This window comes from Bubalus kerabau, chromosome 11 (assembly GCF_029407905.1).
Source record: "Bubalus kerabau isolate K-KA32 ecotype Philippines breed swamp buffalo chromosome 11, PCC_UOA_SB_1v2, whole genome shotgun sequence".
Taxonomy (NCBI): domain Eukaryota; kingdom Metazoa; phylum Chordata; class Mammalia; order Artiodactyla; family Bovidae; genus Bubalus; species Bubalus kerabau.
In genome coordinates this window covers 108,886,140-108,902,203 of record NC_073634.1, presented here as the reverse complement: position 1 = coordinate 108,902,203, position 16,064 = coordinate 108,886,140, and the positions used below count along the sequence as shown (strand labels likewise).

Below are 16,064 nucleotides of genomic sequence, written 5' to 3'. Positions count from 1 at the left end.
AGGCGACCTGGGAACAGGTTACCGCCGGCCCCGGGCCCCGCCCTCCGGAAGGTGGGCTGGGCGGCCAGAGCCAGCGAGGTCAGGACCGCGGAGGGAGCGGCCGGAGTTGTTGGGGCGGGGGAATCTACGGAGGCGCTCGGGGGTCCCGCCCCCATCCGCAAGCTCGAGAGGGAGGTGGACTTGGGGGACCCCGCCCCCTACCCGCCGGGCGCCTCCGCGCGCCCCCAGGGTCTCTGGGCACGGCGGGAGCGCGCGAGCCACCGGCCTCTCCACCCGAAAATCAAACCGGGGCTGCCGGCCTCTCAGCCAATCAGAGAGGAGACGAGCTAGCCTCGGCCAATGGCCGCCGCGAATGCTAATAAGCGCTGACGCCACGGGGAGGCCCATTCAAAAAGTCGCCGCTATTGTCGGGGCGGGTCGCGCGTCGCCGGGCCCGCCGTCGGGCCGCGCAGGGGCCGAACCGGGGCAGCCTGAGGCCCGAGTGCTGCGGGCGGGCGCCCATGGCCGGAGCCGCCATGGCCGAGCCGGGCGGCGGGCCGCCTCCCGCGCCAGGCACGGAGGGGCTGCCGCGCGCCTTCCTGCAGAGCTTGCGCACGCTCTTCGACATTCTGGACGACCGGCGGCGCGGCCTCGTGCACCTGCGGGAGATCGAGTCCCGCTGGCGGGGCGCAGACGCGCGCGAGCTGCCCCGCGGCGTGCTCGAGGGCCTGCGCCAGGTGGCCCCAGCCAGCGGATACTTAACCTTCGAGCGCTTCGTGGCCGGCCTGCGCACCGCGCTGCCGAGCGCCGACGGCGGCACGCGGGGCCCCGCACGCGCCCCGGCCCGGGAAGGCTGCTCGGCGCGGCCCGGGGGCCAGCCGCTGCCCCCGCGCCTGGTGTTCTCGCCGGCCGACGAGCCGCGGACCGTCCTGGAGAGAAAGCCCCTGCCCCTGGGCGCGCGCCCCGCGCCTGCTGCCCCCGGCGTCGCGAGTCGGAACCTGGAGAAGCCGTGCGGCCCGGCGGAGGCGGCGGCCGGTCCGGCGGAGCCCGAGCGGCCCCGGGGCGCGGCGCTGGAGCGGAGCCCGAGCAAGGACACTGGTGAGTTCGGGGGGGCCCCCGGGCCCGCCCGGAGCTCCCCCCGGGCGTCACCCCGAGGCCTGCAGGGAAAAGAAGTTCCTCCGCGCTTCGGGTGCTCGGCGACCCTGCCAAGGAGCTGCTTGGAGCCCCCGCAGACCCTACCAGGAGCCCACTCCGAGCTAAACCCGAGCAGGGAGCCGTTTCGGTCTGAAGGCTCTCCACCTCAGTACTTGCCCACACCTGGGGACACCCGGGCCCTTGGGCTCATCTGGTGACTCAGGCAGAGGCAATTCTCACTGGTGCCAAGGGAGGGTCCCCAGAGTGTGAAGGGCCTTTGCTGCCTCCTTGGGTCCTCGGTCTAGCAGCTCGGCGGAGAGACCTGGGCGGACCGCCCCCTTGAGGGCAGGGTGGAGCTGCCAGGCGTGGTGCAGGAGAACCTGGCCCCGGAAAGGGCAGAGAGTGGAGGGTCTCCAGCCGAATCTTCCAGGCCTGGAGCCTTGGCGCCTCTGACACCTGGGCGGGATCAACCGCAGCCCTTGGGGATGGCCCAGCTTCCGGTCCAGTTGGCAGGGACAGGGCATAACTGAATGGTCTCCTGTTTATCCCCCAGAGAGCCTGCCCTGGGAACAAGACTGGCATTATCCGTGGGGGTGGGGGGGGGGGCCCGGGGGGCCTTCGGGCCATTCAGCCTGTGCAGGTGCAGGCCTTCCGCTGGGCAGCTGTGGCCGTTTCTATGCTGCCCACCGCTCTGCCAGCCTTGCTGGACCCCCTGCCCAGGCTCAGACATACTCCCCAACTCCATGACTGCCAGCTGGAGCTGTGGTGGCCCCCGCCTCCCTGTTGAGCTCATCAGACCCTCAGCTGGGGGCTCCTGCATCCAGGCTCCTCGCTGCCCGGCCTCCGCGTCCCCCCCGGGGGTGAAGGGGAAGCGGGCTTCTGGGCGTGCGGCCCTAGTAGGGGCCCGGTGCCGTCTGCGTGATTGCATGCGGTTGGGAATCGGCCGTGGGACTGGGGTTTGCAGCCTCAGGCCCGTCGTCGCACCAGGTCCGTCACTGCGGTCCTCTGAGGTCCAGTTCGGGCGTCCACTGTCACCTTTTACCAGCGGAGGCCCAGACGGGGCTCATTACATACTGTTTGGGTGCAAAACCTGGAGGTCCGAGAACCCTTAGCACCCCAGGAAGAGAAAGGTGCCCCACGTTCACAGCCTCCCAAGCCCTCCCCGCCGTCCAGGCCCTCCTTCCTGTCCCCTGTTGGGGTTCAGCATGCACCCCAGGCTGGCCTGAGCCCCGTAGGTACAGGCTGCTAGATCCCACTCGGATGGGGTGGGGTGGGGTGGGGTGGGGTGGAGTGGGGTCAGGTCAGGGATGCCTCTCCCTGCTGGGCCTCCAGCCTGCTGTCATCTGGGGGCCCTGGGCCACCCTGCGAACCTGCTGGTGCAGACCAACCCAGCCCAAGTGTTCCAGGGTGCCCCAGCACCCCTCTGCTGTGCCTTCTCTGCCTGGAGCGCAGCTCGGCAGGTTGGAATGTGAACTCAGCCTGCCTGGAGCCGGTCTGCCAGGCTGGCTGGTTGGAGCTGGTCTGCCGCAGCTAGCCGGTGGCCCACGTGGCCACCTGGTCCCAGCCCTCTGGATGTGTCCCTGCCGGGGACCAGCCCCGGCTGATCCAGGGTATTCGAAGGAGAGACGGCTAGGCGAGGGTAAGGGAATAACTGCTTAATTACACTTTAATTAAGGATACAAAGAGTAATAGAATAAGGATAGCTCAGTGAGGAAATTCAGTGGAGAAAAGCGGCTGAAATAAGGATAGCTCAGTAGGAAAATTCAGTGGAGAAAAGAAGCTGAGTGGCTTGGTTTACGCGGAAAATCAATATAACCCGTGACACCAGGTTAGCTCTGACCACGGAGGCCGGAGGCGCCCTCTCGAATAGCGGAAGGTGCCCCACCTTAGACACCTTCTCGAGTGGGTCTTAGAAGCCCAGGCAAATAAATGGTCGCAGAGGACATCCGCGCTCCAGATGGACACTCAGCTGGAATTTGGGAGAGAGAGTGACATGGGGAGACCAAGTTTCAGTGAACAAGGCCCGCACTTTATTTTCCAAAGTAGTTTTTATACCTTAAGGTATGCATAGAGGATAATGGGGGAAGGGGTGGAGTCATGCAAGGACAGCAGTTCCTGGTTCTAATCTAAGCCAGGCTTTCAAACTTATCATATGCAAAAGTTCAGGTGATTGACATCATCTTCTGGCCCGGAGGCCTGTTAACATTTTAAGAAACTTATTTTTCTCTAAAGGTGATTATTCCAAAGTCAGGCACCAGCCTCCAAAAAAGCATTGGACAAAGCTGCATTTTACATTTCTATACACCCATTATATCAATCAATACACTGCCAAGGACACAGTAGGTAAGGCGTATGGAGACTTAGCAGCAAACATTGGCCCAACAAGTGAAAAACCCTTCACCAATACAATTTCTAATCAATCTCTTAACTACTCAAAGGAATCTGTGTTTAGGCAGTTTAGAACATCTCCTGCCTCTCACAGTTGGGAGGCTCTGAACAATCACATGTGGCCGGAAAAACCCATTCAGGCAGGCTAGAGGATTTCCAAAGGAGTTTGTAGGTTGAAACACTGTCACATCCAAGAATTATTAACTGGAGCTGTAAGCTAACTCTCTTTTCAGAGAGAGGTAGTGGGAGACAGCCCCCCGTAAAGTCAGAGGTGTAGGTGAAAGCACAAAGCAGAAAGTAGGCAGACTCTGGTTTTGGGGGTAGATGCTCGAGAATTTCCAGGGGGACTCCTGAGGCTCGATCCCGCCTTTGCGTATGCCGAGCCTCCTTCCTCATGACCTTTGTCATGGGCGGAGTGCCTCACGCTGGCTCCCAGCAGTGATAGAATTCCAGTTGAGCTATTCCAGATCCTGAAAGATGATGCTGTGGAAAGTGCTGCACTCAATATGCAATATGCACTCAATATGCAATATGCCGGCTCCCAGCATGTCCCTGTCAGACATACCTGTGCCTGCTTCTTGCATCACCTGTCCACTGCCATGCCAGGCAGGGCGTAGGGCTTGGGAGCCCAGGGAGGGCACCCTCTTCACCTGCACCCACTCCCCCCTCATGGGCAGCCCTGCTCGCCCTCCCTGTCCTCCAGGGAAGCTGGTGGCTCTCCAGGAGGCCCGCCCAGGGAAGCACCTGGCTTTCTGGCCCCACGCCGACTCTGCGGGCGGCCATGTGTGCGTAGGAGTTATTGCTGGGGCTCCACGGGTGCAGGTATGCAGGGATCGTGCTGCAGCCTCCTTCCTGGGAGGACGCTGGGCTCTGCTACCTAAGCCCTACATTCCTCCTGCTTGAACTCCGTGTGTGCTAAGTCGCTTCAGGCATGTCTGACTCTTTGCAGCCCCATGGACTGTAGCCCGCAGGGCTCCTCTGTCCCTGGAGTTCTCCAGGCAAGAATACTGGAATGGGTTGCCATGGCCTCCTCCAGGGGATCTTCCCGACCCAGGAATTGAACCAAGTCTTTTTGTGTCTCCTGCATTGGCTGGCGGGTTCTTTACCACCAGCGCCACCTGGGAAGCCCCAGTCACCCTTAAAGGGCCAGGCGGACAAGGAGAGAGGAGTGGAGGCCAGAGGTCACCTCGCTGGCTCCGAGTCCAGCAGCCTTTGAGCCCTTGAGGTGTGGGCCCTGGGTGTGCAGAGCTGAATGAGATGGAGCCCCCTGCCCTCAGGAGCTTGCACAGGCGGTGCGAGTGCAGACTGTGCCTCAGTGGCCGCACGGCTGTCTGCACGGCAGGTGTGAGGGCAGCTTGTGAGGGCTGAGAGAGGACCAGGCTCCAGCCAGGCCCCAGCAGGGTGTGGCCCAGGGAGGCTCTGGATTGCTGAGGATCCCAGAGGCATGCAGGCCTGGGCACCTGGCTTTGTGCAGCCGGGGTTGGTTGGGGGGTGGGTCTGGGATGGATCTTTGGGGGTTTGGAGGAGTCAAGCTTACCTCATGGGAAGTGAGCCAGGCTCTCACTTCTCTGCTGCAGGAGCAGTGACCTGCAGGGCCCAGGAACTCGGCACAGGGGACGCCCACTGGGGGCCCCGTGCCCGAGGGGAACGGCGGAGGCACACCATCACCAACGGCGTGGACTGTGCCCTGGTGAGTAGGGGCCCGGGGGCTCTACCATCTTGCCTGGGTTTGGACTTGGCCCCCACACACGTGGTTTCCTGGACCATTCCTCTGCCTGGGAGGGGACCCTGTGGCAGGAACGTCGGTGGTTCTAAACCTCAGTTCCTGTCCTGGTTTGAACCCACTTGGGAGCTGGCCCACGGTCAGGTCAAGAAGTCCTTTGGTCAGCCCCTCCCCGGCACTGCACTGGCGCCTACCTGCTTCCCTGGCACGTCAGGCTGGCCCACCCGCTGAGAATGACCACGTGCCATAAAGGGGGGAGGATTCCCTTGGGAAACCTGTGTGGAGAGACTAAGGAAGGCCAAGACTGCCCCCAGTCCCGGGAGGAGGAGCGGGGCTGTGTTCCCAGTGCAGAGGCGCACAAGGGCTCCTGTTGGTACCGGGGTGTGTGAGTGCAGGTGTGCAAGGAGGTGTGTTGAGCGGGGGCTGTGCTCGGGTGTGTGCGTGTGGGCCGGTATGCGTTTCAGGCACAGGCAGGTGCAGGCCATCCTGTCCTGCCGCGCGCCTGTGTGCACCATGGCACGTGCCCGTGGGTGACGCAGCGTGTGCCGTGCGCGGCAGCTGAAGCAGATGAGGGAGCTGCAGCAGGAGCAGGAGGTGCTGCTGCAGGGTCTGGAGATGATGGCGCGGGGCCGGGAGTGGTACCAGCAGCAGCTGCAGCAGCTGCAGGAACGCCAGCACCGCCTGGGCCAGAGCAGGGCCAGCTCGGTGAGTGGCGCTGCTCCCTGGGCCCGTCTCCACCCCCACCCCCGGGCACAGCGACCTCCCCCCACAGTGATCCCCTGCCCAGGTGGGCAGAGGACAGTGGCTGCCCCTCTACCCAGAGTGCTGGGCCACCCCTCCCTGCCGTGATACTCCCCACCTGTGACACTCCTGGGCTCCCTGCCCATAGGGCCCCCCTGCACCCCTGGGCTGGCCCTGCTCCCTGACCGCCCCTCCGTGCTCTCCTCCAGGACCTCGGGGCTGAGGGCAGCCCCTGCCTGCTGGGGCAGCTGCTGCCCAAGGTGCAGGAGGTGGCCCGGTGCCTGGGGGAGCTTCTGGCCGCGGCCTGTGCTGCCAGGGTGAGTGCCTCCCAGACCAGCTCGTGCTCCCCTCACCCTCATCCTAGAGGCTGTGCCAGGCCTGCCTGACTGTGCCCCCCGTAGGCTCTGCCCTCGTCCTCCTCGGGGCCCCCTGGTCCTGTGCCACTCTCGGCCCCCAACTGGCAGCAGCAGACCATCCTCATGCTGAAGGAGCAGAACCGGCTCCTGACCCAGGTGGGCAGGGGCTGGGGGTGCGGGTGGGGGCTGGGGCGCCCTGGCCAGGCCCTGACCGCCCTCCCACCTCCCCAGGAGGTGACCGACAAGAGTGAGCGGATCACACAGCTGGAGCAGGAGAAGTCTGCCCTCATCAAGCAGCTGTTTGAGGCCCGAGCCCTCAGCCAGCAGGACGCCGGGCCCCTGGACTCCACCTTCATGTAGCCAGCCCCGGGCACAGACATGGGACATTGCCGCCTGGCCAGTCTCTCAGGTCCGGGCAGGGGGGCACTCTCTTGGCCCCTCTCTGAGGCAGAGGTGCCTGGACACCTGTCTGGACATGGCCTCCCTCCTCCCTTCTGGTCTGGGCTGGCTGAGTGGGAGACGCCATCGTGCCGGCGCCCAGCCTGGAGCCGCGGTCGGGGAGGGGACGCCGCCCTCAGCAGCTCTGGGCCTGCTCCCGTGTTCTGCTGGCCTGTGTCCCCTCCGCCTCTCCAGTCCGCGGCCCTGCTCACCCTGCACTGCTAACTGGCCTTGGAGCCTGCATTTGGGTGTCTCGGATGGGGCCCGGAGTAGGTGGGGTCCTCGGGTGGGACACCTCAGACCCAGTGGTGATTGGCCCCGAGGGTCCACGGACACATTTCCTTCCTCAGGACTAGGGGTCAGACCTCAGCCAGGAGTCCAGGGGCTTCTACTGGTGTCCAGTTCCAGGGGAGCCCAGGGCGCAGTGTTCAGGGTTCGCTGGATTCCTGCCTGAGCCAGAGCTGGCCTGCTTTCTCTTCCTCGCAGACCTTAGACGCTAGGCAAACAGGCTGGAGGTCACCCCTGCTGGCCCGGGCTCCACTGAGCAAACAGTGCCCCTTCTCGGGCCTGCCGAGTAGCCAGGCCAGGGCCGTGGGCACCAGCACGGCATAGGGTGCCCTCCATGGGCAGTGCCCTGTCCTCAGGGTGGTGGTACCCTCTGGCGTGTCCCAGGAAGTCCTGGAGACCCAGCAGCCTTAGCAGCACCCCCACCAGATGCACGCTTCCCAGGGAATGACGGGCCTGGGTCTGGGTCCGAGGAATGGGGGCCTGAAGGACTCAGGAACAGCCTGGCAGCGGGTCCCGCCGGGGTCATTTGTTGCCTGTGCCCCCACGCCCGGCCCGCTCTCAGGGAGACAGACCACCTGCTCAGTTGGCCTGTAGACACCCTGGCAGGGGCTCCGAGCGCCCCCAGGGCCCTCCCCTGGAGCTGAGGGCATCCAGGCTTGGCAGGCAGGCCGTGTGGTCGGGCCTGGTCGGGCGCTTACAGAGCCGGGATCTGAGGGCTGACTGCACAGCCTCACTTTCCTGGGGGTGGCAGCCTGCCCAGAGAGCAGGGGTCCGGGGTGCTGCGCCCACGGGGCCCAGCTCTGCCTGTGCCAGCTGGAGCCCTCCCCAACACCAGCAGCCAGTGGAGGAAGGTGATTGTCTCAGGTCCGGCATGCAGGCTACTTGACCTTGACCTGGGCAGGTTCCCTGGGATGTGAGGCAGAAGGGGAGCTGGACCCGAAGGGCGGCACCAGGTCTCCAGCATCTTAGCCATGCGGTGACTGGACCAGGGCCCACCAGGACCACCCAGAGGCTGCCCCTCTCCTGGTTTCTGCGGTCGTCCCCCTCTGCCAGCCCTTGACCAGAGCCCCTGCACCAGCTCAGGCCCTGAGCCCCTCACTAGGAGTCTGCTTAATTCCAGAACTGAAAACAGCCCTCCCCAGCTCCGAATCCTTCCTCCACCCACGCGTGACTCCACCAGGCCGGGGGCCATCCCAGCTCTGGGCTCTGGGGAGCTCCCTCCCCGCCTTCACCTGATCTGCTCCTGCCCAGCCCTGCCCGAGCCTGTGGGGGCTGGAACAGCAGAGGTGGCAGCCTTTGTCCTGAGGAGCTCTGCGTCCCTGCTGAGAGCTCGGTGTTCACCCCAGGGGTACCACCAACTGCAGGCGGTCCCTTCAGTTGCAGGGTGAGTGGGAGAAACCACTGACTTGCAGAGAGGCCTTTAGTGATGATGCTGGCCGTCCACGCAGGACAGAAGATGTGCCCTCCTTATTTGCAGCCTGCACTGAGGCAGCCTGTGCCGCCTTGGAGACCCCAAGGGGAGAGCTGTGAGTGCCTGCAGGCTGGCGAGCCCAGGCGGCTGGCAGAAGCAAAACAGCTTTCCAGAGCAGCGAGTGTGAGCCACACAGGGGCAGCGCCGGGGGCGGGGTAGTCTTGGGGCCTGCCCGCGCCCTGGAGGAGGTTTAGCAGCGTCTGTCCACTAGATGCCAGCAACACTCAGTGCGACACCCGCGCTGGGAGTGGGGGGCGAGGCTACCCTTGGCTGAGCATCTGTGCCAGAGTGGTGCGGCTCCACCAGGCCTCGAGATTCCCTGTGGACTAAGTGCCAAGGACAGGGAGTGTCTCCAGTTTAAAACCTGCTCACAAGGGAAGGAGCCACTGAGAGCCAGGAGAAAACAGATTCTGTGGCCATTTCAGATACCGGGACGGTCAGAGAAGATGCCGATGTTTCGTGTAGCTGGAGAAATAAAAGATGCTTGAAAACACAAACACGGAATCATCTATAGTTTCTTATTCCATTAAAAGTGTCAACCTTGACTGTCTAAAAGTGGCCAATAAGATGGATCTAACTAGAAACTTGAAAATAAAATTTAAAACTTGACTGGGCTTGACGTGGAAAATTTCAGCACAGCTGAAAGGAGACTTAATGAATTGAAACAGAGCTTAGGGAACGATTTGAGGACCATTCACTTAGAGAGTCAGGAACTATGAGAGAAGCGTCTTAAGAGGTGGAGGGCCGTTTGATTAGATTTCCTGAAAGGATGGGGAGGAGGAACAATATATGAAGTTAAAATGGCTTAAATTTTTCCAGAATCATCTTAAAAAACCGATCTACGTCCAGGAATCCCAGTGGATCCCAGGCAAGATGAATTAGAAAAATGACATTTTCTCTTGCAAGATTGTTAAAGCGTCCAGAGACAAAGCCAGTTACCCTCAAAGGAGATACCACAGTGACATCAAAGTCCAGAGACTGAAAAGCCATCAGTGGCTGAGACCATGTCATTAATCTAGATGCTTAAACCTGCAGACACTGTCTTTCAAGAGTGAGGGTAGGGCTCCCCTGGTGATCCAGTGGCCAAGACTCCATGCTCCCAGTGCAGGGGGCCGGCTTCAATCCCTGGTCAGGGGACTAGATCTCATATGCCACAACGGAAAGATCCCACATGCAGCAAAGTCGCTATTTTTAAAACCCAAAACTTAGTGGCTTATGTACACAGCTCAGTCGCTTAGTCGTGTCCGGGACTTTGTGACCCCACGGACTGTATGTAATAGCCTGCTAGGCTCCTCTGTCCATGGGATTCTCCAGGCAAGAGTACTGGAGTGCCATTTCCCCCTCCAAGGGAACTTCTCGACCCAGGGATTGAACCACGGCTCCTGCATTAGCAGGTGGGTTCTTTACCACGGAGCAAGCAACACATTTTCTTGCCATTTCTGTGGGTTAGGAACTGCGGGCGTTGGCCTGGAATTGCATGAGGCTGCGGCAGAGGCGGTCCTCGGGACTGCAGTCTTCTGCAATGCTGAGTGACCAGGGAGGACTCACTCCAGAGATGGCGCATCCACACGCTGTCCGCAGGCCTCCTCCCGTTCTGTCTGCTGTGATAGTGATCCTAATGAAGATGAGGGTGCTGAGCTCTGGGGAAGTGGAGTAGAACCCAAATGTCAACGATGGCGGAAATGTTGGGGGAGCTGAGGCATTCTCAAGTATAATTGTTCACAAGGCGGGAAAAGACACCAACTGTGTTTATTTTACTAAGTTTTCAAGTTACAATAACTGGGAGAACCAGGTAAGATAATAGCTAAGAGTATAACTTTCAAAAAAAGGGAGGGACAGGGAAATGGAGGAGAAAAGGGGAAAGAAATTCAAATCTAGAAGAAAAAATGTAAAAATCAGAAAACACATAAGGTCAAAGAAATATATTACTGTTCACAGTATATGTGAATAGATTAACTCTGGTGAGTTATCAGATTGGGTTTTTAGAAATTCAGATATAAGCTGTTTTAAGAGACACACCTGAAATATAATGATACCGAAAAACAAAAAAAGAAAAACTCAAGCAGTTGTATTAATCTAAAACAAAATAGATTTTAAGGCAAGAGATGTTAATAACATTGAAGAGAGTAACAATCTCAAAAAGTTTAATTTACCAGGAAGATACAGCAACCCTAAAGTTGTACTCACCCAACTGTAAAATATAACTCACAAAGATAGGCAGACATTTCACCGAGGAAGACACAAAGATAGCGGATAAGCATGCGAAAAAATGTTCAACGTTATTAGCCGTTAGAAAAATGCAAATTAAAACTACATGAGAATGGACACACCCCAATCAGAGAGGCTAAAGTGAGAAGCTGGGGACACTACCTGCGGGCGAGCATGTGGGGAAACGGCCACTCACACATCATTGGCCGCGTGTCCAGTGACGCAGCCGCTCCGGAGAATAACTTGGTCATTCCTTTCAAAGCTAAAATCACCACATGTGATGGCTAACCTCACGTGTCAGCTTGACTTGGGTGTGATTCCCCGTCCTTTGGTTACAACACAGAGGCTGCTGTGAAGGTATGTTTCAGACGTGACTGACTTTTACATCCGTGACCTCTGAGCTAACCAGATTGTCCTCCATAACGTGGGTGGGCCTCGTCCAATCAGTCGAAGACCTTAAGAGAAAAGACTGCAATCTCCCGAAAGGAAGGAGGTCTGCCTGCGGGCTGCCTCTGCACCCAAGGCTGCTACATCGGGCCTTCCTGGGTTCCAGCCTGCTGATGAGCTTTGCCGACTTCAGACTTGCTGGCTCCCACAACTGCGTGAGCTAGTTCCTTAAAATAAAAATCTGTTTCTCCCCCTCTCCCTCTCTCCCTCCCCAAATATGTATTCCTATTGGCTCCCCTTCCTTTCTCGGGGGCACCCTGACTAATACACCATATGCACAGCGATGGCATTCCTGGGCGTTTTTCCCAGAGGAACAAAGACTTGTTTTCAGACAGGAACATGTACAAGATGATTCACAGCAGCTTCACTGGCCGTCGCTCCCAGCTAGACACTGCTCAGATGTCCTTCCTTCTATGGGTGTCTGTTCGGACACTGTTCCAACCACACCACAGGATGCAAGTCAGCAACGAGAAGGAAGGGACTGCTGCTAACGCAGCAACATGGGCGAGCCTAGGGGAAGGGATGCCAGGTGGGGAGAACCAAACTCAAAAGGACATGTGACGCGTGACCCATCCCTGTGCCGACCAGAAAACGACAGGGACGGGGCTGGGCAGTGGGGGGCGGCTGGAGCTGGTGCCGGGATTGCTCGGGGACAGTTCAGTCGGGTTTCCTAATTGTCATGGTGGTTGCACAGGGCTCCACGCGGGATAAAACTGCAGAGAGCTACACACACACGCATGCGTGCAAGGAAAACCAGTAAAATAAAGTAAACTCCTTGGACTGTACCACTGTCGGCTTCCTGGTTTTGCTACTGGTGTTCAGCTGCTAGGTCGTGTCTAGCTCTGCGACCCCATGGACGGTAGCATGCCAGGCCTCCCCGTCCCTCACTAGCTCCTGGAGTTTGCCCAAGTTCATGTCCGCTGAGTCTGTGATGCCATCCAGCCATCTCATCCTCTGCTGCCCTCTTCTCTCTCCTTTTGCTATTGTACCATATGTTTATATATAAAATACATGTATATATTATACATATATATACAGCAAGACTTGTCAGAACCGTAAAGAAAAATCAGCAAACTCATCATCACAGTGAGAAGTTGTAACATATCTCTTGATAATTGATAGTAGATTTGGACGTTGTTGGTAATGGTGATGTAGTGTGCAAATCCAGACCAATGCGCTCACTAATTGGAGAACACACATTCTTCTCCAGCACACGAGGAACATTCATATCTCTTTATGACCACACTGGGCCCCAAACCCAATCCAACAGATACCAGAAGACTGCTTGCAAGCAGACTACGTGATGTAACCACGATGCAGGTACCTTAGATAAAAGCCCAGGAACTTCCCTGGTGGTCCAGTGGCTAAGACTCCAAGCTCCCAATCCATGAGGCCGGGGTTCAGTCCCTGGTCAGGGAACTGGGTCCCACATGCCGCAGTGTAGACACAGTGCAGCCGAATAAATATATATATATATATATATTTTTAAAGCCCAGACTTCTGGGTTTTAAGACACACACACTTCCTCAGAAAAACAAATCCAAAACAAAGCAAAAGAAAAGGAAACAACCAGAAAAAAAAGAAAAAACATGAAAAAAGATATTTAAAAAACACACCCATATCTAAGCAATTCATGTGTCAAATAAGAAATTGCAATGAAACTGGAAAAAAAAAAAAGATGCAAACAGCAGCGACCAGAGGGAAATGCACACGCACGTCCAGACATTTACATTAGGAAAGAAGAGAGGCTCGTAAAGCATGAATGAAGCACTGAACTTCAGATTCCGGAAGAAGAAAGATCCAATACAAAGAATATAGAAGAAGAAATTATAACACGTCAGTTTAAAATATTTTTGTTGAGTGTATAGGTACCTGGCAGGGCTTCCCAGGCAGCTGCTGCTGCCGCCCAGTGACTTCAGTCGTGTCCGACTCTGTGTGACCCCATAGACGGCAGCCCACCAGGTTCCCCTGTCCCTGGGATTCTCCAGGCAAGAACACTGGAGTGGGTTGCCATTTCCTTCTCCAATGCATGAAAGTGAAAAGTGAAAGTGAAGTCGCTCAGTTGTGTCCGACCCTCAGTGACCCCATGGACTCCAGCCTTCCCGGCTCCTCCATCCATGGGATTTTCCAGGCAAGAGTACTGGAGTGGGGTGCCATTGCCTTCAGCCCTAGTGGTAAAAACCCACCGGCCACTGCAGAGGCATAACAGACATGGGTTCGATCCCTGGGTTGGGAAGATGCCCTGGAGGAGAGCACGGCAACCCACCACAGCATTCTTGCCTGGAGAATCCCGTGCACAGAGGAGCCTGGCAGGCTAATGGGGTCACAGAGTTGGACCCAACTGAAGCGACTTAGCACGCACCTACATGGACCTGACCCTTCTCTTGATGCTGGGCAACAGCGGAGAGAGACACAAAAACTCCTGCTCACACAATGGCATATCCGAGTATAAATAACAACGATTAGAGCAGGAATTAGTGAAACAGAAAACAAACATCCAAGGACCTCCCTGGCGGTCTCGGGGTTAAGACTTGGTGCGTCCAGCGTGGGTTTGATCCCTGGCTGGGGAGCCGTGCTCTCACACACATTATATAAAACATCGACAAAGGGGAAAAGCTTGACTGAGAAAACTCACCAAGTGCAGAAACGTCTGCCTGGATTAGTGAAGCATAAAAGACATGAAACAAACAAAATTCCTGATGTTAGGAATTTTAAAAAAACAGAAATAACAACAAATGCCGCAGAAATAAAACAGACACTAACAGGGAATTTTAAACAGGATTACACCAATCCACCAGCAGTGGGTAAACGCCTCATGGCAGATTACACATACAAGCCCCAAAGGTGCAAAGGACAGAGCAGAAAACGGATACGTCGGACCAGTCAAGAGCTTCCGTGATTTCACCGCAAGGAACTCGTGGCCAGAGTGTACATAAAAGCCGTGCAAATCAGCAAGGAAAAGACAACCATCCCCGGAAACCGAACTCAAGATTCAAACGGGTGCTTCACGGAACGCAGGAAAGACTCGACTTCTCTACTGATGAAACAGCATGAAAAGCTCAAAGAGATTTCTTTCTCACCAGCGTCTCAAAAATCCAAGAGTTGCAGGGGGACCTCCCTGGAAAGACCTGGTGGCTGAATGCTTAAGAATCTGCCCTGCAATGCTGGGGATGCAGGCTTGATCCCTGGTCTGGGAACAAAGACCCCTCATGCCTTGGGGCTGCAGCTCCTGAAGCCCGCTCGCTTCAACCAGAGTCCATGAGCCACAGTGGAAGACCCCTCATGACAGTGACGGTCTCACATGCTGCAACTGAGATCCGACGCAGCCAAATAAATAGTGTTTTTTTTTAAAAATCCAAGAGTTGCAGAATAGCAACCAAAACAGTGGCGCACCCTTGAGGTCACCAGGCGGCGCCGCCTTGCTGTAAACCGGGCGTGTTGGCAGGTGACGCTGAACGCACACGTGCTCTGGTCCCCGGCCCCTAAGCTCTTCCCCAGGGAAAGGCTCGTGTGCAAGCGTGCGTAGCAGCAATCGTAGTGAAAGCAGCCTGACGCCAGGACCACGAACACACTCACTATGAAATGTGAGGTTTGCAACACTCGTACCAGAAGACAGAGCTTCACGTGTCAGCATCACGAATCTCAAAAATCCAAAAGCAGGGGAAGAAGCTAATTCCAGAAGAGCATTCCAGCACGTCAAAAAAAAACAAAAAAAAACAAAAAAACAAAAACAGGAAAAACAGCACAATAGATTATTTAGAGATGCATCGAGGGGTGGAAAGCTATAAACAAAAGCAAGGGCATCACCAGTACAAAGGTCCGGTTGGGTCAGGCGGTCAGGGCTTGTGATACTCCAGCCCCCTGAACAGGACTCCTCCGGAGGCCCGGGGGCTGCACCTGCCGTGTGTCTGCGGCGCCTTGCGAGGCACCCCTCCCTGGACAGGCGGCGGGTCCTCCCCACACACCGCCCTCGCTCACTGTGCATGCAGTCTGGGGCGCCTGGTCCTCAGAAGGATCCCGGCAAACGTCTGCTGAGTGACTTCTTGAGCACAGTGAATGGCAAGGAGTTTCAGCCACAGGATGTGGTGGCTTCCCACGAGGAGATGGTGGCAGGGGCAGTGGAGGCCTTGACCTCTGGTACCCCCTCCCTGGGAGGTCTGGGTCCTTCGAGGGGGGCGGGTTGCAGGCCCTCCCCCAGGGCCTCTCCTGGCACCTCTCTGCAGCCACATTCCTCTGCCTGGAGCCAGGGCCAAGCATGTGCAGAACATCTGGAGCCCCACCTCCGCCGAGGTTCCCGGAGGAGGCCGGAGCCGCCTCCCGCCCAGTGGGCCCCTGCCATGGTCTCCCTGTCGCCTGCCCCCCAGCCCGCCTTCCAGAGTTCGGTGGTCGTGGTCGAAGGAAGTCTCTGAGCCAAGAGGCAGTTCCGCCCGGCCCCTGTGGGGGGGAATTCACTCCCGTTCCTGTCTCGCCCTGGCTGTTCCATGCCCCCACTTCCTCCCATTGGCTCTCCCCAGGCTGGTCTGGGCCCTTGGCATGAGCACAGGGGCCAGGCCTGCGTCCCCGCGGCCCCCTCCACTCGGGCCTCAAGGGCTGGGGGGGCCGGGCAGGCTGGCACACCAGTGTCTGCCAGGCTCCCTCTGGGCCGCCTTTGTCTCTTCCTTTTCAGCCTAGACTGCCGGCCTCTCCCTCCTCTGAACCTTCCGGGGTGGAAGAAAGGGCCTGGGCTGGGAGGGGTGGGGGGAGCTGGCGGGAAACTGGGGCCTGGAGCCCTGAGTTGGCCGCACCCAGTGACTCTCTGCTGGGCTCCAGCCAGGAAGGTTTGGGGAGGCCAAGCGAGGTCCCAGGGCTCCCACCCTTCCCGCGGGGTCCTGAGCTGGAAACAAGGCTGCAT

The 16,064-nt window shown here is 58.1% G+C and overlaps 1 protein-coding gene across 1 annotated transcript; it reads left to right on the top strand.

Moving 5' to 3' along the window:
* The first annotated feature begins 426 nt into the window (after positions 1 to 426).
* SAPCD2 (suppressor APC domain containing 2) lies at positions 427 to 9,015 on the top strand. The gene is made up of 6 exons (XM_055539249.1): positions 427 to 1,077; positions 5,079 to 5,191; positions 5,783 to 5,929; positions 6,175 to 6,282; positions 6,367 to 6,477; positions 6,553 to 9,015. Exons 1-6 carry the CDS (start codon positions 501 to 503, stop codon positions 6,679 to 6,681), a joined length of 1,185 nt encoding a protein of 394 aa, XP_055395224.1. The 5' UTR covers positions 427 to 500; the 3' UTR covers positions 6,682 to 9,015.
* The last annotated feature ends 7,049 nt before the right edge of the window (positions 9,016 to 16,064 follow it).

Bases quoted from the DNA above. Each gene is read 5' to 3' on its own strand.
- SAPCD2 (XM_055539249.1), top strand. From the start codon at position 501: ATGGCCGGAGCCGCCATGGCCGAGCCGGGCGGCGGGCCGCCTCCCGCG. The intron at 5,930-6,174 runs GTGAGTGGCGCT...GCTCTCCTCCAG, and splicing joins GCCAGAGCAGGGCCAGCTCG to GACCTCGGGGCTGAGGGCAG. The intron at 6,478-6,552 runs GTGGGCAGGGGC...CCACCTCCCCAG, and splicing joins AGAACCGGCTCCTGACCCAG to GAGGTGACCGACAAGAGTGA.